Source organism: Rhipicephalus sanguineus, chromosome 6 (assembly GCF_013339695.2).
Source record: "Rhipicephalus sanguineus isolate Rsan-2018 chromosome 6, BIME_Rsan_1.4, whole genome shotgun sequence".
NCBI lineage: Eukaryota > Metazoa > Arthropoda > Arachnida > Ixodida > Ixodidae > Rhipicephalus > Rhipicephalus sanguineus.
The window spans coordinates 131090776-131117400 of NC_051181.1; the positions used below are offsets into that span (position 1 = coordinate 131090776).

General features: G+C 48.6%; 2 protein-coding genes across 2 annotated transcripts in view; one reads left to right on the plus strand and one right to left on the minus strand.

Annotated features, from left to right (window-relative positions):
• The window catches only part of LOC119397552 (Down syndrome cell adhesion molecule homolog), a 409196-nt gene that overhangs the window by 320272 nt on the left and 62299 nt on the right, over nt 1-26625 (plus strand). The window lies entirely within an intron of this gene.
• On the minus strand, nt 173-4821 carry LOC119396420 (cuticle protein 16.8). The gene is made up of 3 exons (XM_037663633.2): nt 4711-4821; nt 1804-1899; nt 173-868 (listed from the first exon to the last, which is right to left on the minus strand). The coding sequence occupies exons 1-3, from the start codon at nt 4717-4719 to the stop codon at nt 407-409; spliced, it is 567 nt and encodes a 188-aa protein (XP_037519561.1). The 5' UTR covers nt 4720-4821; the 3' UTR covers nt 173-406.

The following is a 26625-nucleotide window of genomic DNA, read 5'->3' on the forward strand; positions in this document are numbered from 1 at the left end:
TACCATGTCGCCAAATATTGGCCGCGCAGTGCTTACAATGAATATACCACTGTAGAAGCATAGGCATTTTGGGTGAGTTGGTACTGTTTCATTTTGATGATTTGGTAGCGCAACACTAACAGAGACGAAGAAAGATATACAGGATCAAGCGCATATCGTGCATGCTGCATGTGTTGTTATGTGATTACAGTGTATATGTCACAATCATCAGCTAGAACCTGGAGTAGCATGTCAGGCGAATAGCCAGGCTAACATCTCAAGCATTTCATTAAAGCATTTCTCTCTCTGTTCCTGCTGCGCTACGAAATCATCAAACTGGAATCTACCACGCATGATGCATCTTAGGGATAGTTCCGCCGCGTATCCACGTGAAATCTTCACTGCGTGCCCCATGCTATCCGCAAAGCTACGGCTCGTAATAGGCGATCTGGTCCCCCCGTTCGGGCAGGTAGGCCGGCGCCCTCAAGCGCGACGGCGCCGCCGCCCACTGCTCCACGTTCGAAGACGCCGCCGCCGCAGCCGCGGCTGCGTGCCTGGGAGCCGAGTGCCTCGAACCTCCGGCCCGAGTCATGGACCTGTGCGCTGCCCTCGCTGCTTCAGGTCCGGGTAGGGCCTCCGAGTGGATGACCACGCCCGACGAACTAGCCGACTCGGTGCCCTGCTCGTTGGTCGAGATGCCTGCCCGGAAGCCGTCCTTGTCGGCCACGTACTTCACCAGGCGCATGCGGCCGTCCGCGAGGGCGATGCGGTACGAGCCGCGCACGGTGCCGTGTTCGTCCCGGGTCTCCTCGCGGCCGTGCGAGCCGTACTTGTCCGAGCTGCCGTATGTGAAGCTGTACGGAGCCGGATGCCCGATGTTGTCGTTGGCCTGCGTACGTCCACGAGTGGGAGAGAAGAAACACAAATAAAGATATAAAGATAAGTAGAGCTTAACTGGCGATACAATGGTTATGCAAGCACAACAAATAGCGGGCCTTGGTCCACTGTGTTAAGCGCGACTGCAATGATGTGAGAATAAACAGATCACGTAGAGAGAGGCACGCATAAAAGAAAAATACGAGCATTCCCGCGTGCAAAAAAAAAAACAAAAACGTCATACCAAAGTAAAACTATTTATATGTAGGGATGACTACTAACAATGCTTAAAGGTGAATAAAAAAATGACGTCGAAAACTCACTCAAGGAGCAATGACATGGATGCTCCAAGGGCGAAGGAAATCGTTAGACTGGTGTTAACGGACACAATCACTGCGGACTATTAATTGCCCCCAGCTTTGAAAACCAATAATGGTGAAGAAAATCACCGAGAGAGAACACAAATATATTATCATCGAGTACTGAAAAGCGAGACGGCTCCAAAGAGTACGAAATCAAGATTTTCATTTGAGAATTTTAATAAATTATTAAATATAAAGATATCATTATAAGGCAAGCAGTAATGGGGAGCTCCGGATCATTTTAGACCACCCATGCGCTTAAGTCTAAGTACAAGGGCGTCCTTGCACTTTAGGAGACGCGTGTTTTTTTTTTTTTTCAGCTCTTTCAATCAATGCAATACTTCATCCCTAATCTAAAACTTCACATATGTTTAAGGTGCATGTTTTACGATATGCTAAATCCTCAAGCACGATATAATAAGGCGCTCGAGCTTAGTTCTTGCCCACCTTACGTCTACGTATACCACGGATCAGTCAGATTAAACTGAGAGTCACGTTACCGGGTATCAGCCCCTTACAGGCTTGCCGTCTGATAAAGGCAGTGCGTTCAAAGGAGCAAGGAACGAGTAGTAAAATAGGCACTCACCCTGACCCGAGACGGTCTATCTTGCGTCTCATCCACGTAGAAGTCTCCCGTGCATCTTGCCCGTGCGACGATAGCGCAGAGCACGAAGAGAGACGCCTGCGAACAGAGATATACCAGCACCAGTGTGAGAGCAACGGAAGGTCAGAAGTTTCAGATTTCCTTGAACAGAATGTTTGGTCCCACAAAATGCGACAACTGACTGTTTCAAACTAACAAAAAAAAGTGAAGTTACCAGCCTCCGGTGTTGCCGAAACTATAAAACCGATAACATTCTTTGTTCACTTCGCAACAAGACTAAGAAGGCAAATATGCGCACAGCTTAGCCTCACGTTCAGAAATGTTTACTTATAGGCGAATCACAATAGGGTACCAAGCGCTAAAACTTGATCATATGTCACAGCACCCGCCGCGGTGGTCTAGTGTTTATGGTGCTCGGCTACTGACCCGAAGGTCGCGGGATCAAATCCCGGCCGCGGCGGCCGCATTTCGATGGAGGCGATACGCTATAGGCCCTTTTTCTTAGATTTAGGTTGGCTTGGCGATACGCGTATGGTAGGGAGACGTTACAAAGAACGCAGCGCACAGCTCATGCAGTCGTTCTGTTAAACTGTGTCCTTTGTTTTTTGTAGTGTGTTCTTTGTAACGTCTTCCTACCATGAGCGCACCCTCAAGCTAACGTGAACCAACTGGCCCCTTTCGTCGCATTACCGGCACTAGATTTAGGTGCACGTTGAAGAGCTCCGGGTGGTCGAAATTTCAGCAGCCCTCCACTACTGCGTTCCTTATAATTATATCGTGGTTTTGAAATGTTAAACCCCAACATTTATTATTAAGGCAACCACACCCATAAGTTTGCAGGCGCCCATAGGATTAGTTTCACGTGCACCATGGCTAACTTTTGCGCGATTTTTAGTAAGGTACCAAGCGCAAAACTTGATCACAGATCATAGCTCACTTGCTTATCTTATCAAAGACTGTTGCTCAACGAAACTGCCGAATATCTTTCCTCATTGCTAAGCCCAAAATTTTGCTTTAGATCTGTTCTTGGAGAGACACTTGCCAGGACAAGTCTGAGAGTGCTCCTGCGGAGTACAATGAGCAGCTCTTCACAGAGGTGATGACCTCGCCACGTGGCCGCAGACATGTAGCCATAAAAATCTGTTTTGCATGGAAAACCGGTCTCTCAAGTGCGACATTTTAATAGCTGTGCATCGCTCATAGCTTTTTCGAGAGAACGGCGTTGATGCACGCCGTTCTAAGACAACTTCAACCATACTAATAAAATGCCAGCGTATTGCCAAGTTGCCCGCAAGCACGTGGTTAGCACTGAGATGAACAGTTATCCCATATATCTGTCACTGAATTACCAAACTAGGTCACAATACCGTCATTTAGTTATTACATGACGCACTACAACCATATGTCCTTACGTTCGAGGGAATCCTCGCAACCGTCAGAAGTGGAGGTCACAAGAAAATTGATCGACTTGCTCAAAACATAATATCTAGAGAAATATAAGTATTGCTAAAACTGTCTTGACTCGTGAGAATATAGCTGAAAACATGATCACCCCATTTTCACACCCCTCCAGTCACTGTTTCCGCGATTTCACAACGCTTCTTCACCGATGGATCGATGCCATCTACGAAATTCATTGCCATAAGACAGTAAAGATGCTGGTCTGACCATGCGTATTCAATATGGATGTGCGAGGACTGTTCAAGCGTTCCTCTGCAAACTTCCTGCTTCGACGTTAACCTTCAGTCTCTCCGAAGCGGTCGCACAGTTAAGACGGAGTGACGCATGATCTGCCTCGGTAACTGATGTTCCGGAAAGAACACCAGCTTTTTTTTTTTTCTAAAAAGAAAGGCTAAGCTCTTTCTTCAAATCTAGCTGTCAGAGGAAAGAAAGGCTACGTGTTACGTATGCACGCGGTGTCGCTTTTCGTATGCGTGAATCACATCTCCTTCCTGTTTCCTACGCCCATATTTTGCTTTTCCGTGTCGCTCATAGCACTAGGCATCCAACCGAGCATTCGAATAACCAGCAACCTTTATTTTCCTTCTTTATTCATCAGGGCACCCTTATCAAACACGTCCAGGGTAGAACTGCATTGAAATGATGTAACACCTACAACGAGGTCCGTAAGGACGCATCAGAAAGAATATTTGCAACAGCAAGACAATGATGAAACTTTTGCGATTATAAGACGGTTTGAGGTGTACGATTAGCACTTTTTTCAACCTAACTGCGAAAGCGACCGTTCTAAACCTTTAATAATAATTGTTGGGGTTTCGCGTCCCAAACCACGATCGAATTACGAGAGACGCCGTAATGGAGGGCTCCGGAAATTTTTGACCACCTGAGGGCTCTGCAACATGCACCCAAATCTAAGTATGCGGTCCTCTAGCATTTTTCCTCCATCGAAATGCGGCCGCCACGGCCGGGATTCGATCCCGCGACCTCCGCGTCAGCAGTCGAGCATCACAACCACTAGACCACCGCGGCGGAGTCGTTCTCAACCTTTAACAAACAGTACACGCGTTTGTCCCCTCAAGGGCCTTCCCAGTGAGGATGAGCTGTCACGCCCGAACCCTCAGACCTTCTTGATTTTCGTATCCTAGCCTGTCCGCGGCCTTTTAGGCAATAGTAGCGTCAGCAACGCTTCTGTCGAACACACCCGGCGGCCACACGACGCCGAGGACAACCTGGACGTATACAGTGAAGACGACACGACGACGACGGTCGTGTCAAGCGCCTAAGCCGTGCAGCGCTGGACAACGGCGCGGTTGCAAAACGCACTCCCGTGTCCACAAGCATCGCATACACGGGTGGGCGACAGGCTTGCGATGCCGCCGCGTGCGACACGAGTGCTGAAACCGTGGCGCGCACGACTTGTACCCTTACCTTGAACATCGCGCTCGTTTCCGACGATGATTCGGACAAACACTGCTGACAAGCTCTGCAACTAGTGAGGTCTGCTCACCGGGCGCTCGACGTTTTATACACATTCCAGCGCAGAATGCACGAGTTTGCAAAACAGCTATTGCGTATGCCACGGACGAATCATGGGAGGCGATGGAGAAGGGCAGGGATGAAGGCATCGGCGCGAGTTAGGGGCGAGTGAGACCTGTCTACTTTAGTGTTCACGCTCCGTCAGCGACTCATGACTTCCGGGACATCTGCAAAAAAAACACGCGACACGAAGATATGTGGGTGAATGTGTGGCATGGAGTTGGGGGGGAGGGGTGCTCATGCTAGTTGGCGGTGACCCTCGTTTCGAAAGTGCCAGAATCGGAGCCAAACACTTGATCTCTCAGGCGCGTCGACCTTCTTCGACGGGGGAGTTTTGTAGCGGGTAGCGAGGCGTGACTTGACGATGACAGAGAAAGAAGTCTGACGTGATGTTTTCAACGCCGCCGCTTCCGCGATGCATAAATCGTGCGCGTATGACTATGCCTCGGACGGATGAGCGGCGAGATGAAGAAAGTTTTCAATCGGAAGACATGTAGTGCAGGTTTGTTGACGGTGCTTGACACAGCACCTCCTGACCAAGACTTGAAACATTGTGTTACGTTTACAGTGGCAACAGAGAAGATACAGGTAAAGCGGGCCTTAGGGATGGAAACGCATTAAACTCACAAAGTCGAAGCCTCTCGTCGCTGTTGAGAATAAGAATCAATAAGAGAAAGAACACCACCTGCTTGTGAAATCAGCGATTAGTCTTTAATAGCAATACATTCTAGGGTTTTGCATACCAAAACCAAGATATGAATATGAGGAAGACCGTAGTAGAAGGCTTCGGAAATTTGGACCATCTGATGTTCTTTAACGTGCACTGACATCGCACAGTACACGGGCCTCTATCATTTCGTCTCCATCGAAATGCGACCGCCGCGGCCGGTATCGAACCCGCGACTTTCAGGTCAGCAGCCGAACACCGTGACCACTGTACCACCGTGATGGACTAGCGATTAGTCTTTACGACAATGCGCTATGAAGAGAAAAACAGGGAAATGAATGTCTTCGTGAAAAATTTCCTTCACCATTGCTTGAGCAGCCGGTAGGAATACGTATTCAAGCCAACCTTTCAGATCGTTCAATTAGCAAGCTCCCGCGATGGTCGTCACCCCACGTTAAACCATCTGGACCAAAGACCGTTTTCGGAGGAGAAGATCCTCGGACCATGGCCCTACGCGTCGCAAGCAAGCAACGCGACGACGCAGACATTGCTACAGTTTTTGAAACCGACCGGCCTTAGTGATCAATCGTAGGCATGGGCTGGACAGGCACGCTTTCCTATGTATCTCTCCTTTCATCCCTTAATCCCTTTTCCCCAGAAGAGGGTAGCAAACCGAACACGCGACTGGTTGACCTCCTTGTCTTTCCTTCGTTTCTTCCTACACCACTCTCGTCAACGTTTCCTATCCGCGTTCCATAGATCACGCTTGTCGTCACGCTGTTTAGTAGTGTCCCTTTATTGGATTCATTGCTTCAGAGCACCAAAATGAAAATAAACGCTGTTCCTATCTCTCCCAGGCGTGAAATGCAAGAGCCATCCTGGTACGAACCAGTGAGAGATACGGTCGCTCACCAAGTGGCCTGTAAGCTTTTGATTACGGGTGCGTTTTCTGCACCAACATCTATAAGGCAAACAAGTGTGCGTATTTAGTTACCTTCCTTACCTTTCTGTCCCCTCTTACCCCTTCCCCAGTGCAGGGTAACAAACCGAAAAATTTCTGGTTAACCTCCCTCCCTTTCTCTTAACCTTTCTCTCTCTCTCTCTAGCTATTCAACATCCCCTTGTCTCTTAATTTAACTAGTACAGCGGTAGCTGAAGTTTTAATATTTCTCTTACACGCAACAACAATAGAAGACGCATAACCTGGTGCCCAGATACGAATTCGCGTTGCATGCTGCAACATTCCCCAAAACGTTTGATAAAGCGGCGACCTACACGAAGAATTCGCGACGCCCGCACAACGGCTACTCAAGCCGTCAAAGTATACAACGATCTGGAAAGAAAAAAGAAGAAGAAAAAACGAGAAAAAGGGTCATCAGGGGACAAATGTGAGAAGTGAACTGACCGATCATAAAGTTTATGATGTCTTTATACCCAGAAAATGTCAGACAAGTCTTTTTGAAGATATAAATGGGCATGAAGAATTCGAAGAACAGCGCGTCGGTCGATGCAGCAGGAAGTGGTCTGCACACGCAGGCCTGAAAGGCATTCATCAAATTCATGCACAGCTCACGCCTTCACAATGAGAAGCGTGAACGAGTGATCATGCCACACGCCGAAGCAACAAATTTTCAATAGCGATCGACCAAGAATAGCACCCGAGAAGGGGGTAATTTTCTCACATCTCGTCAGGAAGGCCGCGAAACGATCATTCCTTAAGCTGCGACGAAGAGCAAGAGGTCAAACTGCAACAAAGAAGCAGAAAAAGAAGAAAGCAAGAAAACGAGGAAGAGCGCAGTAATCCTGGCAGTGAGGGCCGATCTCCCGCAGGGTGACATTCCGCACTGGCCGGCTAGCCGGATTCGATCCGGCTTGGACCATCTCGACCGCGAATGGTCTAAAAGCGGCGCGCATGCAGGCTCAGGAACGTGGCATGTTTCCAGGTGGCCCAAAACGACGACGCGAACATCCCTGCATGTCTGCCACCGCAGGGGAAAAGAAAATAGAAATAACAAAACGAAAGGACACTGCTGCAAATCGCCATGGGCAGCACGTCTTCGGCGAGAGAACTGACCAAGAGGAGATTGGCGCGTCAAGTGAGCAATTCCGTTCAAGGTTGCGACGATGTGGAGCGCGAGGTTGTCGGGATGACACGAACCAGTCGACGATCTGTTAGCTCGGGGAGGAAGTACGTTTTTTTTTTCTTTTTAAAGAAAGATGCCCTGAAGCAAAACCGTGTTCATATTGCGTCACTCGCTCTGAAAGAAGGTAAAAGGAAACCGCAGCTGCAGAAAATAACCCTTGTGCACGGAGCGTATCCTACTTCGTCGATTTGTCTTATATAGATGTGCGTCCTTAGGTTAGCGGCAATAGGTGAGCTAGGTTGCTGACCCAAGCGGACTGAGAAAGCGCAAGATGCCCTGCGAAGATAGAGGCAGGGATCCTGTTGTAATGGAATATCGATGTGTCAGTCTGGCTGCGGGTAAAGACATGAATTGAGCCATACACCACAAAACAAAATTTTAACAGGGATAACTGTAGACAGACAAGAATTCATTAGAGGAAACTCAAATTTAAACGCACGGTGTAATAGTGTTCTTCGTGGCTTTCCGCTCGGCCAAAAGGAATGGGGGAACCGAAGGTCGCGGGATCGAATCCCGGCCACAGCGGCCACATTTGGCTGGAGGCGAAATGCTACAGATCCATGTACTAAGATTGAGGTGCCCGTTAAAGAACCCCAGGTGGTCGAAATTTCCGGAGCCTTAAATGCAGCTCCTCTCATAACCATATCGTGGGTTCGGGACGTAAAGCCAAAACAATTGTTATTCAAAGGAATGGCCACAGGAAGAAGGGTATCAAGGTGCTTTTAAATGGGAAAAGAGAGTAGGATGCGAATGCGTGCAAGTTTGTATCCGAAGCTTCCTTTCAAAGCCTGGAACCTAACCTTATGTTAATTAGAGAAAAATATCTGCATAAATATGTACACCGCCGTACACGTCCTTATAAGAAATGTCTCTCTCGAAAGAGCAGGAAAGACTTATGTCGCGCACTCAAGAGGGCTTGGGCTTCCTCAAGCGAATTGTATCGCTTTTCGCCCAAGCTTGCCCACATCTTCAGGATGTAACTAATACTTTGATTTGATCTCATTTGATTTGAAGGCATGGACAGTCAGTCAGGAACACACGACGCGACAGACGCACTGCGTCGTACAGTCAGCGTCAAACGTTTAGAGGCTACTATGTCTGAGAAAACTTCAAATTTCCCAGCAATTTGCGGGTTAATTCGGTCGAAGAGCACTAGTACATGTTGTTAGAGCGTTTTAGAACGGGCCCGAAATCTAAATTCAAGGCCTCCCGACGCAGATGGAATACTCAGCCTTTTCTTGGTGATTTAGCGCACATGATACAGTGCCTGCCACGAGGAGAGATTAGTGGCATTTAGAATACACCTGTCAGACCAGTTCATACTACACTAAGCCCATGTGGTCTTTCCTGTTCATGAAATTCCATTGCTACATCGTACAAGTAGTACATATGAAGTAAAAATTTTGCAATGCAGTCACCGGTGTGTTTATAATTAAGCAGGCGGTCTGCCACTTTCCTTTTATGCGAGCGCACGATCTTCCCTAGAACGAAACATTAATTGAAACGACGTCTGCAAGAGAATTTAAGGAATCTTACTAATAAAAAAAGTACAAGTTAGGTATGAGCAGACATTACAACGTGTTCCCCGCGCGAATGCAGTAACTGATGGTGTAGAAAGATAAACCTCATTCTTGTCAGTTGAGTAGGTTAACTGAGCGAAACCTGAAGAAGAACTTGCCAGTAAGCATTAGCGCACGTAACGCAACCATCCACGTTGCAGGTTGCATAATCGCACAAGATAAGATCGCATATTTTAACAAGCGCAGCATTCGAGACTGCCCGCATATTGAATTCTGAGCGGAAGCCAGCAAGAAAGATACATTCCGCGGCGCATCTACAACGAGATCTGCGTAAGCACGCTGCAGCGTTACGACCGCTGACTCTTCACCTCACTCGTTTCTTTTTTTCTTTTTCATAGCACGCGTACTGCACGAGTCATAGAGAACTGGCAGTGTATTATTTGCATGATCAGGGAGGGATCACGAAAAGAAGAAGCCGCAAGGGCGATGCAGGCACCAAGACAACGTAGGCAGCTCTTCCAACCAGTCACGCAAGGAGACTGTGCTCTCACCAGAAACTGCCCTGCAAACGGAACGCGAACAGCACGTCTTTGGCAGAGAGCAAAATAGCGACCACTTCCGCTGTTTCGTACGCGCCATCACGACCCGACGGGTAAGCGCCTAAAACGAGCAGGCCTCTTGATCTAAAGGGAAATGGGGGCCGAGAGGGTACCGATTCAAAAAGAAAACAAAAAAAATGAAAGAATGGAAGCACGAACAAACGAAAGGACTACTATATAAACGACAGCCTCCTGGACGTGTTCGCGTGTTCTGTTTTACTTTATTTTATTTTGGTTTCGATGAAGGGCGGTACGTCCTTCTTTCACCTTCCGGGAAAGGGTGCGCTGAATCGGAATTGGACCTGTTGTGCGGACGACTGTGTCAGTGTTTCCCGACCTTACGTCACCAGGGAAATGACGAAAAAGCTGACACGTCGACTTCATCATTGAGGAGTCGTGACGAATGTATACCGGAAGAAAAATCTGCGTCCGCGGAGACGGTTTTGTTTGGTCAAACAATGCCGCGACGACGAGTAATTCTAGGAGGCCTTCGACGGAACGTTGATTTCGAGCGAATTCTTGAACGCACGAGAGAGAGAGAGAGCAGAGGAAGAGAAAAGGAACGAATGTTTTGTCTGCTCAGAATATCTGTCACGCGAATATCCTTACAGCACGTAACGCGAACATTCAGCTGTAGAAATACTACGCAGAGTGACGTAAGCATGAGGAACCACGGCTTCGCGCATCTAAAGAAACAAACAAAACAAACAAAAAGAACCACCTCTTTTTTTTTTTTCAGTCGATTGCATTGATCCCTCATAGAAAGCTTTGTGCATCGAACGTAGCTTTTTACTGCCTCCGAAATCAGAGGCATTTCGAGCTTCCTGCGCCTCAGGTTGTTTTGCAGTGCCTCCGAGATCGGCCCACCTATGACCAAGCGACGACGTCGCGCGGTAACGTCATCACAGGACGTCACGTTATGCGACGTAACAAGTTTAGCCGACCTCTGACGTCATGATGACGTGATAGGATGACGTCATCGCGTGAGGATCTCTTGCATCACTCGTGTTGCCGCCGACGACGATGGTCACTTTTTCGCTTTTGATGAGGCACCTAAGGCGTTCGCCTTCATAAATAGCAACGTATCAGCAAGAGACTGAGGACGGTGAGTCTCAGTACCTGAAGGATGCCTTTATTCACCTGTGTGTACGCTTAGCCTTAACTAGCAAGTACCAGCAAACATTTAGTATAAGGACGCTTCTAAGAGATAGGGCATGAGAGAGATGGTATGGTTTCGCTTACCATCTGCTTTTACAACTCTTACAACGAACATCGTACATAACGAACTAATTCATGATCGCGATGCTACTTCGTTATAACGAGGCTGACATTGCTCTCGGAATGACAGGAACGATACGTGCATACAAATGTACCTAGCCAAGGCTTATTTTCGCTCAAACTGTTCACTGATGTAGAATTTCCTATTTATGTGCTATCGAATATGACGCCTATGGCAGTCGCCTGCCTATTTTTGTTCCCAGTAAACTCGATATGCCCGTCATCGCCGATGACGCACAGAAGACATGTAAATTCATCTACGATAACGCACAGAAGACAGTAATAGAGCTAGGTTAAAAAGCTTTAGGTTCATGTGGTTTACTTAAGCGCGCCGTAGATGATTTAGAAAAAGATGCGTCCTCCATAAAACCAAACGTGGATAGCGCTCCAATCTTCGCGAGATCAACGCACATGTATGCTACGTGTGCTATGTTTTTTAAATGACGTGACCCCTACTGAAACTCTTACAGCATTACTAACATATATGTTGCAGTTATAATCTGTTGTGCATATTCGTGCTGCGAACATCGTATGCTGCCAATGTAAGGGTCTTCAGGGGCCCAATCAAGCTGCCTAGAGCAGCTTTTAGCCCTGAAGACCATCCAGAATGCATCCTTGGGAAATAAAATTAGTTTGATTGATCGATCGATTGATTGATTGATCGATTAATTAATTAATTAAGTAAGTAAGTAAGTAAGTAATTGATTGATTGATTGATTGATTGATTGATTGATTGATTGATTGATTGATTGATTGATTGATTGATTGATTGATTGATTGATTGATTGATTGATTGATTGATTGATTGAAATGTGCTTTGGTGTGATTCGCGTACGCAGGCTATTTTCGAAAGATATGTGCCGAAACGCGAACCAGTTGAGTAGCTAGCGTATTAGACATGCGCAGTGGTGACATGCAAGTGCGCGCACTTATCTCTGCGCATATTTCCTTTAAGGCGCGAAAGGATACAGTCGCGACAAACCATACGGGACAGAGCGCCACTAACAACTGCGTATGTTGTAATTGTTTCTCTCGTGATTCTGTTATTTCGCGCATTCAAACAAATATGAACGTACACCAACTCGCGCAACGAAAAGTTCTATTATCTCTGCGCGTGGCCTCCGCGATCAGCGCAGTGCGCAACGGCACCGGGAAACGACATGCTGATATAGATACGGGTAGCAGGCACTTGATATCTGATGACACTCGCCCTATCGAGAGTATCCAAAAGAAAGGAGCAACGAAAGTCGCGCTAGACTATTAATTTCAATTTAATCCGCGTTGGCACAAAATATGCTCGCCTTTTGTTAAACAGCCACATCCTTACAACTGGAGCGCCTAAGCCTCTACTCCAACCTTGACGCTGTCTTTCACTTTATTAAGGCTTTATTTTTCTTTTCGGAGGTCACATTCGTTCGCCCGATTTCGCTCACGTTTCGCGGCGCTCCAATTTAGAGCTATATAAATTTAGAAAGAATCGCAAATGAGCCGCAGCATTCACCGTTACACCCACGTGTATCAGCAACTCGCGTTATCTCAGTAAAAAAAAAGAAAAGAAAAAAACGGGAACAGAATGGCGAGTCGCTAAAGATCCTGTTATGAAGATGGCGTGAGAAAAAAAAAAAAAAAAGAACCCGAAGACGCGGAGCTGAAGGGAACGGGTCGCCCTTGTGACGCTAATCTCATAGCGTGTGAACGACTGCCGCCGCAACGAAGTACGCAAATCTATGAGCGGAGAGACATAAAAAGTAGCACGGTGCTCGGAAGAGAATGCAGTGAAGCTTCCACAGATAAACGAAGCGGGCGCATATAAGGCAACCGACAAAGAAATTGAAAATACCGAGGCGCCCGTACATATAGGAGACAATCATCTGGCGCTTCGATTAACATTGCAAAAACGGCTTCGAGGAGAGATCGAAGAAACAAAAGAGAACGAAAACCAATGCCACGAACTCCGAGAACGTCGCATACGTGAACACATTTTCTAATAGGGGCGGATTTTCAAACATCCGCTTCGTTAAGGAGGTCCGTGTGTGTGTGTGTGTGTGTGTGTGTGTGTGTGTGTGTGTGTGTGTGTGTGTGTGTGTGTGTGTGTGTGTGTGTGTGTGTGTGTGTGTGTGTGTGTGTGTGTGTGTGTGTGTGTGTGTGTGTGTGTGTGTGTGTGTGTGTGTGTGTGTGTGTGTGTGTGTGTGTGTGTGTGTGTGCGTGCGTGTGTGCGTGCGTGCGTGCGTGCGTGCGTGCGTGCGTGCGTGCGTGCGAGTGTGCAAGGGGAGTCGCATATGCGAGGTTGTCTTCTTTGCTGGAATATTTCATTGTTATGCCACCGCAGGTTAATCCGCAAGATCGTCGACGGGGGCCACGCGATTCCTGTGTACACTCCCAACTTGTGATTCGAAGCCAACTGCGTTTTATAACGATGCGAAGAGTCGTTTCGGGCGCGAGTAAAGGAGCAAAACGAATGCAGAAAGAAAAGGAAAGAGAGAAAAAGGGCCTCGCCCAATTGCTCGGCGCACCGACTTCGATGCGTCGTGAATCCTAAATCATCTTCGGCTCTTTTGTTTTCTCGCTGTACCGCCGAAGGCAGAAGCAGCCGAGGTCGTCGTCTCGCTCCGCACGCGCTGCGATCTCGGACGAAAAAAAAAAAACGAATAGATAGAAAAGCACAAACATCCTCCGACTTCGACAGAGACGATTAGTACGAGTCGGGCCGTAAACGGAACGAACACGGCACGCCGAGGGCAAATGGCTTCCTGCGCTGTCGTAATATGGCCACCGCCACCAACGTCGCTTTCGACATCCTCACTTCACCCCGCAGTTTCGTACGAAGGAGCCCCATTCTCCGCCCCTCCGGCTACTTTAGACCGGAGGACGGAACGTCAACACGCTCGCTCCTTGTGAACACGCGCGATCGGAAGAAGGCTTTCGGAAGCCACCGATGCTTTGTTTTCTTTCGCGAGCGATTTATAGGAACGTCGTCGCCATCGACTTCCCTAGCACAAGGCTGGAATCAATGCGTCTCGTGCGCTGGACGTCGCACGAACCGATGACCTTCTAGCGTGACATGGCCACGCAAGCTTTTACGACGAGGCAGGCAACGTGGAAGAAGCGACCTTTTAACGCGGCGAAACGTGGCATGTTTTGTTTTGTGTCCGCGGTCACTGGGCGTAGGAAACACCGACTTCGCGAAAGGACAACGGCATGCTCGATAGCCTTGCGCATACTTCCCGCCGTGTGCAATAAGGTAAAATGAAACCACTAGGTCGGGCAACACCCTGAGAAAGCAAAGGAAGAAAATGGAAATAGAAAGATACAAGAGCCATGATGGAGCTTCATTCACTTTCAGTTGCACGCGCAAGAGAGAGAGAAACCATGAAGGTCTTCATTTGAGAAGATAGCTCAGGAGATGCGTCCTTAGTCCAGGACGTCTTGAGCTCGGGCCGTGTCCTGGGCCCTCGCAACCAGCCTTAGCTGATCCTCGAGGTTGGAGCTGGCCAAGGCTCTTTCCCAAAGCTGGTTGGTGTGACGTGGATTGTGGGATTTTAATGGGGAATTTTGTGCAGCCTCCTACTATAAGCTGAAGGGACTCGGGCTCCCAGCAGAAGCGGCATTGCGAGAAGGAGGGAAAACAGGAGAGAGAGAGAGAGAGAGAGAGAGGAAAGGCAGGGATGTTTATCAGTTTAGCATGACCGGTACTCTACCCTGCACAGGGGAAAGGGATGAGGGAGATTGAAATAGGAGTAGAGACAGAGAGAGAGAGAGGGGGCGCACTCACACAATGTCACAGTCCGGCAGTCATGTGCGGTATACGGCATCATTATCAGTCTACAGTTTCTCGAACAAGTCTGTTGTCCTTAAACATTTTAACAATGCCTTCGTTGCTTTAATGTTCAAGGACTTTTCAGGATGATATTCAAGTATAGTTTCTAGCGACATCGGTCTGTGATAAAGGTCCTCGTTGCTTTAATTCTTGATGAACTTTCTGGGGACATTCAAGGATAGCTGCTAGCGACATCGGTCTGTGGTATCAGGCATTGCGGAGAGAATTCTGTAGGGGCTACGAGGCGATTTCCTGCTGGGTGTGGGAACGTGTTGACCTCAAGAGGGCGGAGTAGTCTCTCCACATCTCTGGGTACACGCAATAGGCGATTCAGCGCGAATAAGAGATCAGCGGCGACGACAAAGTGAAGGCCGTAAGGATCACAGCCTATATACCGCGTTGTCGGTGGAACCGCTTTCGAAATTCAGGCGCACGACGCAGCGCATTTTGCGCCCGAGAAAGACGAGAACGGCGCTGACAAACGGATCGACGTGAATAACCGTCAACCTTAAAACTGGCACACCGTCCACTTCCACTTCGTCTCGACGATATTTTAATGGGGTTTTTTCCCCTCGTCTTTTGTCTTTGCTAAACGCCCCATGTCGGTACGAAGGATTCTAGGACACTGGCCGAGTCCGTCCTCAGCACAGATGGCGTCGAAAGCATTGTCGCGCTTGTTTAAGGACGACCGGACTTAGAGACACAGAAAGTGCCGAAATCTACTTTCCTTTTCCTTTTGTTTGTTTTCATTTCCTTTTCTCTCACTTTCTTTTTTTACAGCGTCTATTTTCTATTCTCTTTCAATACTCTATTCCACAGCGCAGGGCAGCAAGCCGGTCCAAGAACTGTCTAACCTCCCTGTCTCTCCACCTGTTTCTTCTTTCCTGCTTTATGTACAAATGCACAAAGAAAATTAAAAGACCAGCATACATTCTCCCGTATGATGAGCCGACGCTGGACTCATGATTTGACTTGCGAATCACCTCCAGTGGCGACCTGCGAAGACCACCACGAAACAGTGGAAGCAACAAGAAAGGAGTCAGCGCTCGAAGAAAGCAGAAATAGTCCCGACACACTTTAGTCTATGTACAGCGAGGCAGTCTTCACATACATAGCGCAGTCTTCAAAGACAGGGTACGTAAAGAGACAGCCGCAGCGCTCGCAATATACTCGTTCGGTCACTCTGAGCTACGCGGCGCCTTTACAAAGAGCGCTCTGGTATGCGCGGGTCCATCCCGAAGCGCAACCTTTCACTCCTGCCCGTGTTTTTCACTGGGACGCTCTTATGCTAATCGCAAATGGCGCATTAAAGGAGGCGCCCGCCAAAGGTCGGGGCATTCGGACGGCGCCTGCTGGCGCCGCACGCACAAGCGCGTTCGTGTTCGAACACGAACTTGCTCGAGTAGAGCCCGCACTGCACGTCTACGGAGACCGCAGCGGAGCGTTGCGCCTCCACGCAAGCTCGCGCCGCCGGCCGGACATCCGCGGCCAAACGTTGGTTATGCAATCGTGCGGGGTCATCGCGGTATAACGGTTTCGCCACGATTACAGCTTCGGTCACACCGGAACAAAAGGCGTTCGCCGCGTTCGACGGGCGTTACTTCCTCTTCACCGGGTCCTCTTCACCGATAGTGATTCAGCGACTGCCGTGCACACCTGCCTATCTACACGCGCTGTGTAGCGAGGATCTAGCGTGCGAGCGGGCTTCGACCACTCTGTTAGAGTTACAGGATCTTGAATAACGAAGAGCAGCCGCCGCAGCGGCGCGTTGCGGCCATCAATCCAATTCCTATACGTGACTCGTCGCGCCCGCGGCGGCACGCAAACCAGATGTACCGAGCAAATATGGCATACTGCGCCGGTGGCAGCGGGGAAAAACCGCCGCTGTTTCCGGCTTCGTGGGCGCACCGTAAAAAACATGCTGCATACAGAAACGGGCCTTTGGGCCCTTAGGCTAAGGGACGATGCATATGTGTTTTCATGTCAGTTTCTCGCGCCTGCGGCATCCATAACGACCCCTTTAGTGGAGGAGTCTGTATATGCAGTTAAACGCGCTCATCGAATAAACGCTTATGTACGCTTCTTGTACTATGTATCTCGTCTTTGAACATGTAGTTTCTTGGAATATGTCACATACAAGGTTAACGTGCAATCCTGGAATAAACGAAGTTTGGCGGCATGGAAGCATTTTGCCTGTCAGCAGTGGTTTACGGGTGAAACTCATGTAGTTAAATTTCTATATTCATGCAGCATTTCATTTTTATGAAGTGAGCTGAAATTTTATTACGTTAAAGGAACATTCCATGTACATCGCGATATTAAGGGGATGTCATCTTCTGGTCCTATTAACTTGACTGGCAACGACTCGCTGACAGAGACATTTCAAACCACCATAATAAGTACAAGCTGACTGCCAGAACCGAAGCAATGCCATAAAGTGGAAGGTTCAAAATAGCTGAACGTAAGTTTCTAATAAATCCGATTGAAAGAAACAGATCCCCCCAAATATCTGAGTTGCTGGGAGGAGGAGGGAGAGAAAGGAAAGGCAGGAAGGTCAACCATCAGACGCGCGTCTGGTTTGCTATCCTACGCTGGGGGAAGGGAATTAAGGAATGAAAAGAAGGAAATGAGTGAGCATACAAAATATTCGCCTCAGCTTAAACCACACTGCTGCGTTCCATAGTACTGGACGCAGGATCTCAGGCGTATCACGTTGCACTGTAGTTCCGTCGGCTCATGGTGCCTACTAAGGCTTGCAGGCACTGGACATAGAACGTCCAGTACATGTTGTACGGACTGAGCGTATGGTGATTACAGCCTGCCGACGAACACGCGAACTGTGTCTGACAGTGCCTGAAGCACTATGAGGATTGGTTTATCTTCTTCTGACAAGTTGTCAGTCGGAGATTCAGTGTTCACTGCTGCCGATGTTTCACCTGTGAATCTGCATGTCGCTGCGACTTCGGCAACGTAGGCCAAGCTGCGTCAGTTGTGCCCATGCCTTCTATGGTGTTCTGGTTGTATACCGGCCGTCGCTTATCCATGTGGCTGCGGCTTCGGCAATGTAGGCCTCGCAAGCCCTATGCAAGCTTTCATAACACATCAAAAGCGCCCTCTCGTGTTGGATGTTACTTTGTGGTCATCGCGAGGGCCCAGGATGCGGCCCGAGCTCAAAGTGTCCGTGACTAAGGACGCCTCTGTTAAGCTATCTTCCTTATAAAGACGTTTATTCTCTCTCCCAATGTGCATCGACATGTTCCTTCAATCTAGTGCCGCGTTCACAGAGTAACTTCCGCAACTATAGCGCTGCGAAATTTGCGCATAAATATTCACGAAAATTTGTTCGATAGCTCCTTGGAGCTGTGCAAATGAAAGTTGGAATAGATATTCGCCGCAATAGAAGCTATAGAACATTGCGCAAAAAGGTTAGAAGCCGGGTTTCATAAACAGCACGCGCTTTTCTTAGAAATCTTAAGCAGTATCGTTGGTCACCATGTTGTATAATGCGCAGTTTACTTTAACGTGTGAGAAAAGACGACGTAAAAAAACAAACAAACAAGAGACCTTACGAGGAATGACGACGAAGACAGACACGTGTTCATTACAAGAGCAATGGCTAGTGTGTTCAATGGGTTTCACTCGTAACTGTGGTACCTGATAACCCGGCTAAATTACGTATGACTAAATGGACGCATTGCCTCCTCGAACTCTACGAGAACAACAACACGCAAGCTAAGAATCAGGCAACGGAATCAGTATGACGTCGTCGTTTTTATCCCTGTTCTCCCGCATACATTGTAACCACATTCTCCTTTTATGTACAGAAGGTCAAACAGTTTTACCAAGAGCGATGGTGCGCTGCCATTTAGCAAGGATGCGTCTATACTTGTGCAGCGCTGACGTTTTTTGGGAGGACTGGACACTATTTAACGGCACCGAACCTTGAGCGACTGCACGGTTGATGGGTCGGTGTCACTTTCGCGAGCTATGGCTTTTTAGGATGTTCCTCAACCCGAGAACGCGAGATTACTTTGCGGCGACAGTTCATTGAAAGCTAACTTGTTCGCTAAGCACCGAAGGACACACATTTCATGGAATAGGACCAAACACGCATTAAGCGTGCACATTACCCGAACGTGTAAACCGCCTTTGCCAGTGGATTCGTCCAGTATTTGAGGTATAGGCTAAATGAGGTTTTGTCAAACGTTGGTGAACGAAGTCACTCAAGAATTCCCACAAAATATTTGCAGAAGCGCATGCAGCATGGTTAGGTCGACAGAGCGAATCCTGGCGGAACGGTGGCCATGAGGAAGTACTTGGTCTCCCGCGCGTTGAAAGCGAAACACCGGCATTTCGTATGGAAAGGAAGCGAGCGACGCTTAACCTTATAGCTTCTCGTGTAAATCGTTCTGTCAGGCGTATCTGTTTACGCTACACGTAAAGGCCTACCACGAGCACGCATCCGCGTGCAAACATTCGCCCGCAGCGTGCGTGAAATGCGCATGACATTAAAGAGCGAGTCATGTTGCACGAATACAGAACGTATACAAACTTGTATGGCGTGACTAAATGTATAACCACAACCAAACCAGCAGAGCGCCGCATACAGCCACTTCCTTATTCAACGAATACACAACCAAACGGCGCACGTTTTGTGGAGGTATAGTTCTTTCTTTCGTGCGCATCTCCCCCGCTTGAAGACAGCGAGGTCTTAGACGACGACGTTTGTTGGATCATGAAGGATTGCCATCGATTCGTCTCACGACCGGACGGGGTCGCGGTGGCGCGCTTTACGGCCCATTGCGAGCTGGAGCGTGCGCAAGCTCCGCAAGTACGGATGTGGTAATAGTAATAATGAGAATGTGTTCGCATTTAAAAGCTAGAAAGTGAGACAGAGAGTGAGAAATAAAGATGCGGCCCGGCGCGTGTGACCTCGCCGCTGCAACAGTTGAGTTATCGCTTCCTAAGCGTAATGTAAATCAGGCGCGGGAAAAAACAGCGCGTTCGTATACGCGACGGCGTTCTCTTGCTGTTCACCTAGCGGCGCAGAAGCGCGGCGCGCGGTAGACTCGTCTCGGCTCTCTCGCAAGAGCGCCGAAGATATAGTCCAAGACATAGCCACTTCGAAGCTCCACTCTACAGAACCAAATAAAAAACCAAACAGCTTAAGTATGCAATACCTACTTTTCTAATTCAACATCCACAAGTTCTAATTACCGTGAAAAAGTACATGTCATCGTCTCCTTTAAACGTGTTGGTAAATCATTTTTGTTGACCTGTATAACTGCATAGCATCAGGAATACCTCAAACACTATGTGGCTTACGATGTTTGTAAAAATAAATTTGACTGAATTTGTTTTTGTGTGTGTTATAAACTGTCGCTAACTGTGCTATGCGAAGTCTTTTGGCTCGTACAATGCATCCACTTTTTATTGCATAATTTCCTAATATATTTCAACACAACTGTTAAACAGTGCATGGGTGGTAGGGCCATACTCAGGGAGCCGAATCTGCCTTTAGCCGTGCTTTGCCTTGACATGTAGTGTGTGGAAAACAATAAAATGAAATCAAGCCGACGTCTTCTCCGAGGTCGCTGCAACTGTCGAACGGCGGCGGCGTCGGAAAGGCATCACGGCGCGACGACGCATCTCGCGGTAGCCTAGCCGCGCAGCGCGGGTGGCCTCTTCATCAGGGATACCCGAGGTCACCGCGTTCCCCGCAGGAAGTCTACGCGTTCCGCTCTCTGGTGAAGAAAATCCGAGCAGCGGGAGAGAATCGAAAACGAAGGGGATTCAACGACTCGGTGGCCTAAGCTGCCCTCCGCGTCGGCCGATCGTCGCCGGCGCCACTTGATCATTAATTAGGACTACAGCGATCGCATACATCTCTACCACTGAGCGGGATATACTGATTCGGAAGAACGAAAAATTGAGCGCAGGAGAAAGGCGATCTCGTGGGCACGGGCCAAGTCGTGTTTGTGTCTGTATACATGGCAGCAACGGTATATACAGGGCGACTCACTCTCGCCAAGTATCTGCTCTGTCGAAGGGCGAGCATAGAGCTGGTACCCGCACGCACGATTTATTTCGGCATTCTGACCCGACACAATGGCCGATGAAGCCCTCTATCCTTCACGACCTGCTCGTCTTGTTGCAGTCATCTCTTCCTTCATCCTTTGTCTGTCGTTAACAAAAGGAAAGTCGTTGCGCTCGAGAAATACAAGCCGAGCGAAATCGGTTTCATTGTTAACGCAGGTCTAATGAGCTGTACGCTTACTTTTCTTCATTTCAGTCGTCATTTCTATGACAGTCGTAAATCATAAACGCTAGCGCTTGTTATTGTTTGTAGCTGCAAACTATCGAAAGAGCGGCGATGGAATTTCCAACCACCCAAAAAGCTCGGCTAAGGAAACAGCTAGGGCTGAAATATATTAAGAAATAAGATAGCAGCCTTACAAAGCGCAGTCCTTATAAAACTATGAATAATAATAATAATAATAATAATAATAATAATAATAATAATAATAATAATAATAATAATAATAATAATAATAATAATAATAATAATATGTGGGGTTGTACGTGACAAAACATCGATATGATTATGAGCTCCGCAAATTTCGACCACCTGTTCTTTAACTTCAATTGACATCGCGCATTACACGGGCCTCTATCGTTTCTCCTCCATCGAAATGCGACCGCCGCGACCGGGATAGAATCCGCGACATTCAGGTCAGCAGTCGAGCACTGTAACCACTATACCACCGCGGAGGACAATACGAGAAATTATGAGAAATTAAAAAGCAAATTTGTGAATTTTAGGAGGAAGTCATCCTTACTGTTTTGTATTGTGCATAAGAAACACAGACGAAGTGATGCATGAGGCACATGAAGAGTTATTGAGCCAACAGTAGGAGCTAAGAATCATGGAACAAGGAAGCAAGCAAACAGCAACAACACACGAAGCGCTTCCTGATGATGTAGTTATTATTACTGTTGTTTCAATCACAGTGTCTTCATGTGCCTCACGTCGCTTTTCTTTCTTAAGTGCACCTCTACACAATATTCGTCGCCTCACCTATAAGAAATGGATCACTTGAAGTTGCTGTCATTATTACACAGGAGCTAGCTCCTAAGGGCAGCTTGCCATCGCGCTCGCAGCAGTAACGATAATTCAGCTACATAAAAGGATACCTATTATGTTCATATATTATGGGTTATATAAGAGAAGCACCAAAGACCTATAGAGTTGTACTGAACCGCCGAGCAAAGTGACAGCCGACGGCTGTTCTTGCATTCCGTTTCTACCAATTCCATCAAAATGCCGGCGCGCAGAAAATTAACCCGAACTGTCCATCCTCGACCGGTGCGGTCGCTTTCCGACGTCTGTGGAATACAAAAATACCTGTGCACTCCGGTTTTTGCGCACGGTGAACGTTGCTTCGTGGTCACGATTCACACAGTCTACTACGGAACAGGTCCCTGCACATCGGACGCGTAAAAGCACTGAGCGAAGCATTCCTACGGCGTCAGTCTTACGCTACTCGCCTTGCGAGACGTGTTCTTTTTTTTTTTTTCGCCTTTCAGCATCTTTCTCTATCTCTTTTTTTCTCTCGCTTTCTCGTTCGTTCAACACAGAGGATATTAGTGCCTCGTCGGGTAACGCCTGAAAGATTCCAGTTACGCGAAAGGTTCCCTTCGAGAGGCCAAGTCATTTCTTCACTTCCGTACCAACACAGCGGCTCGTTTCTTTTCCCACCTCAGTCCGGGGCTCCCTCGTAACAAGAGCGTGATCGGACAGCTTCACGCGCCGTAGCAGCTCAGCAGCTACTGGCGACATAGCGTTTCCTACAATGTTTACTAGGGTGAAAAATGGCGCTGCAGTCGTTCAGCCGCCATGGGAATCATGGGTAGTACAGTCGCGCCCAATATGAATTGCAACATGTTGTCCATGATCAAAATGCGCAAAACAGTGCAAAGCGGCGCGGCTCCTACATAGCAAAAATTACTGAGGTAGGCCCCGTTTTACCTACTGATATCCTCTAAACCAATGTAACGTTTGCATGTTCGGGCTTGGGGCCCGTTCAACCAAGGACACCGTGTTGAAACTCATATTGAGCGTTACCGTACATGAATTTACCTAGTCTTCATGCTTGCGGCTTCGAGCGCACTTGTGGTTTTGTTTATTGTGGCGTTTTTTAATAAGTTTTTGTTTCGGATAAAAGAATGGCTCATTGTGAGTCTCGTGAGCTGATTTGGATTGGTGAGCCTAGAAAGGTTCAGGTGATGAAACGGGAAATGCTCAACTTTTGCTGAACTTCGTCTTGCGCCAAAGCGGCGGCAGTCCGCATGGAGCCGAAATAACGAAGCTTGGGCAAATCCATGGAGTACCCATCATTCCTATCCTGGCTGAAGCGCCATGCGCTCCAGCTCCCATGGACACTAGCGCCCGATTTCCCTCTAACGCAATATTACGAAACTCCATGACCGTCGACGCGTGTTTTTATACCCTGAAAAGCTCAGTAGCGGAACTTTTGAACGCCGTCACATGCGGGAAGGACACGTGACCTCAGCAAAGGCGTCACGTATGACGTCATACGCCCGCCAAAATTTGAACGAAAGGGAAAGTTTTGTCCTCGAGTTGCCTAAGCATCGCTATTTCGCCACTGTCAGTGGTTGGCCCGTGTCACTGGGAGGGCGTGTTAACCTACGCCTTGCCGCCGCACCAACTAGACAGAAGACGCACATTGCTAACTTTTATAAAACTATGACCTTATATCTCACCTTACAATGAACGCAAGATCGCGAAATAGCCGACAATAGAGCTCATTGCTCAGTTTTAGCTGATTTAGTCTTTGATATTAGTGTCTCTGAAAGACACGGCGACGGCAGCAAAACGGCAGCATCAGCCACCGCAGCAGCAGCAGCAGCGAGCGAGCAAGCAAGCAAGCAAGCAAGCAAGCAAGCAAGCATCAGTCGCTACCGGCTCGTCGGGGCACCCCACACGAGAGATGCGAGGAAGGCGAGGGCGCGCGGAAAAGACGCCCGCCCGGTCGTCCGTGAGTCGGAGGTCGTCCGACCCAGATAGATAGGCGCACGACGCTCGCGGCGGCGCCGAAGTCATCGATGCGCCAGTTGCGCACACGGCGATCACGTGGCTGACCGCAGGGAAACGCCGCCGTGGGCCAGGACGCAAAAAACCTGCACAACCGAGAGACGATCGCAGGGGCGCCTCTCGCCATCGCATAGCGTGCCCGAGCGAGTGAGCCTCGCGTCCGGAATTCCGGTCGCGCACGCGACCGCGCAGGCAGGCAGGCAGGTCGTCGACGGTGGGTAATGCCTTTGAGGGGGTCCTTGCCACGTGCGCCATAACCGAGATTGCGTCGGTGCGAGGGAGGGCCGAACAGCGTCCCCTTTGGAACCGTCGGTGTATTAGGTTACCGGCCAAGGATCAAGCACCCGAATTAAGGCTCATTAACACTTGCAAGTGGAAGGAGCGTAGCCAGAAATGTTTTTCGGAAGGGGGGAGGGGGGTAGTGATTAAATCATTCTTTATCTACGTTCGTCCGTGTGCATGTATGTGTACGTGCATATATACACATGCAAAATTTAAACACTTAGGGGGGGAGGGGTCAATTCGACAGCCCCTTCCCCCGTCCCCTCCGAAATGTCAGTGCCTGTTGCCTAATGACAACTGGCACCGGCCGGTCGACCAAGTTAGCCGTAAACTGACTGGTCGCAAGAGGATGTTTTGGTCGAAACGCGACTCCTTTGGCTTCGACTGCTGGTTCCTGCGCATCTGATTGGTTTAGAGGTTTGCGACTGCAGTCGCGCGGCTGAAAAACCGAGCAGCGAGTGACTGAGTCAAAGCAGTCACTTTGTGACCAAAGCGGTCATTTGCGACCATTCGCGACAAGTCGCTTGGCGACTAACTTGGTCGCGCGACCTGTGCTAGTCGCAGGTGTGAATGAGCCTTTAGTGCTACTCGCCCTGGTGGTATACACGGCTATGGCGTTGCGCTGCTAAGCAAGAAGACACGGGTTCGATTCCTGGCTCCAGGGGGTCGCATTTCGATGTGGGCGAAATACGAAACACCCCCCGTGTACTTAGACTTCTGTAATCATATCTGGGGTTTAACGTCCCAAAACCACGATATGATTATGACAGACGCCGTATACAGTGGAGGGCTCCGGAACCCCAGGGCACCTGGGGTTCTTTAACGTGCACCAAAATCTAAGTACACGGGCCACAAACATTTTCGCCTCCATCGAAAATGCAGCCGCCGCGGCCGGGATTCGATCCCGCGACATTCGGGTCAGCAGTCGAGCGCCATAACCACTAGACCACCGTGGCGGGGCTCTTAGACTTCGGTGCGCGTTTGAATAATCCAAGGTCAGTGAAAAATTTTCCGGAGTCCCTTAAATACGGCGTGTCTCATAATCATATCTTGCTTTTGGCACGCGAAAGAAAACACATTAATTTTTTAATTAGTAGCCGTTATTTAAATCTCTTAATTCGTAATTTAACTGCAGCCGGCAGTATCCGCCGGCTGCAGATACTGCCACAGTCGTCATGAAGGAGCTGCGGTATACGGGCCAGAACGCGAGTGATTTTCCTGTGCAAATGATATAGGCGCCAAATTCGCTGTCGCTTTCGGGTGACTCTTACGCCAGAAGAGGGGTATAATGTGAACTGTCATTACAGATGGCGGAATAAAGGGACGGGCGCCAGAACTGAGCTATCCAGAACCGAGCGTTTGGTTTGCTATCCTACAATGTGGAAGGGGAAAGTAAGACACTGCTCTGTATTCCACCTTCTTCTGCGTGAAGCCAATAATCAAGCATTCCGCTGCAGTCCCTGACTATAGAACGGTAGTCTCCCTATCATTCCACGTAACAAGTTGTACGAACTGACACTGAAACTGAAGCAAATTACTGCATGAGGGGAACACAAGAGGTACGCGGGAGAGCTGTCGGAGACATTTATATATTGTTGCGTTAGTGCACCGTGCATCGCTTATCAGCCAGCTCCCAAGTCTGGCTCAGCTCGTCCGTACGATAATCTGTTGCCGCACATGCCGCTGATACGTTTCCCTCCCCTGTGATCACGGCGTTCCTTTATAAAGGACAGCAGACCATGCCACCATGCCGTGGGGCCATTCTTTTTTATACACCTTCTTTCGCTATGCATGCCGCATTAAAATGTTCGTTCTTTGTTCTCACGGTGTCTTCCTCTCCCTGCTAGGAGCCCATCTCGGCTAAACGTAACAATATAATGCCGCGAAATCGACCTCTCCATCGCGTTAGCGTTTGGTAGAATGCCCACGAGAAAGACACTGACTGCGGTGCAATGGTGGTAACCTGTCCTGCATTGTTAAAAGTTTCAAGTGAATGCGTAAAAGCTTCCCATAATATACGCGACGGGAGCCCGAACACAACCACATAATCCAGGCTTTGGTAATATTCCATGTGCTCTTTGTGCGTTCGACTTGTATATAGTCTGCTTAATAACGTAAGATTTTCGTGGCGAATGGAAGCATGCATTTCTCAGCAGGACAATGGCGATATTCTTCGAGTTCAGCGGACGGATGCGTCAGGCGCAGGTATAGCTGATGGTGTAATCCCGAGAGGACTGTAGTACTAGTACAGCGAAGATTAGCGCATGACGCAATAAATATGAAAAGTAACAGCGAAGCTGTGAAAGCTGGCAGTAAGACGTCCGTTAACAAAACACCCCTGCTGCGCCGTTGCTAAAAATAGCCAAGGAGTAGCGACGAGGAGCA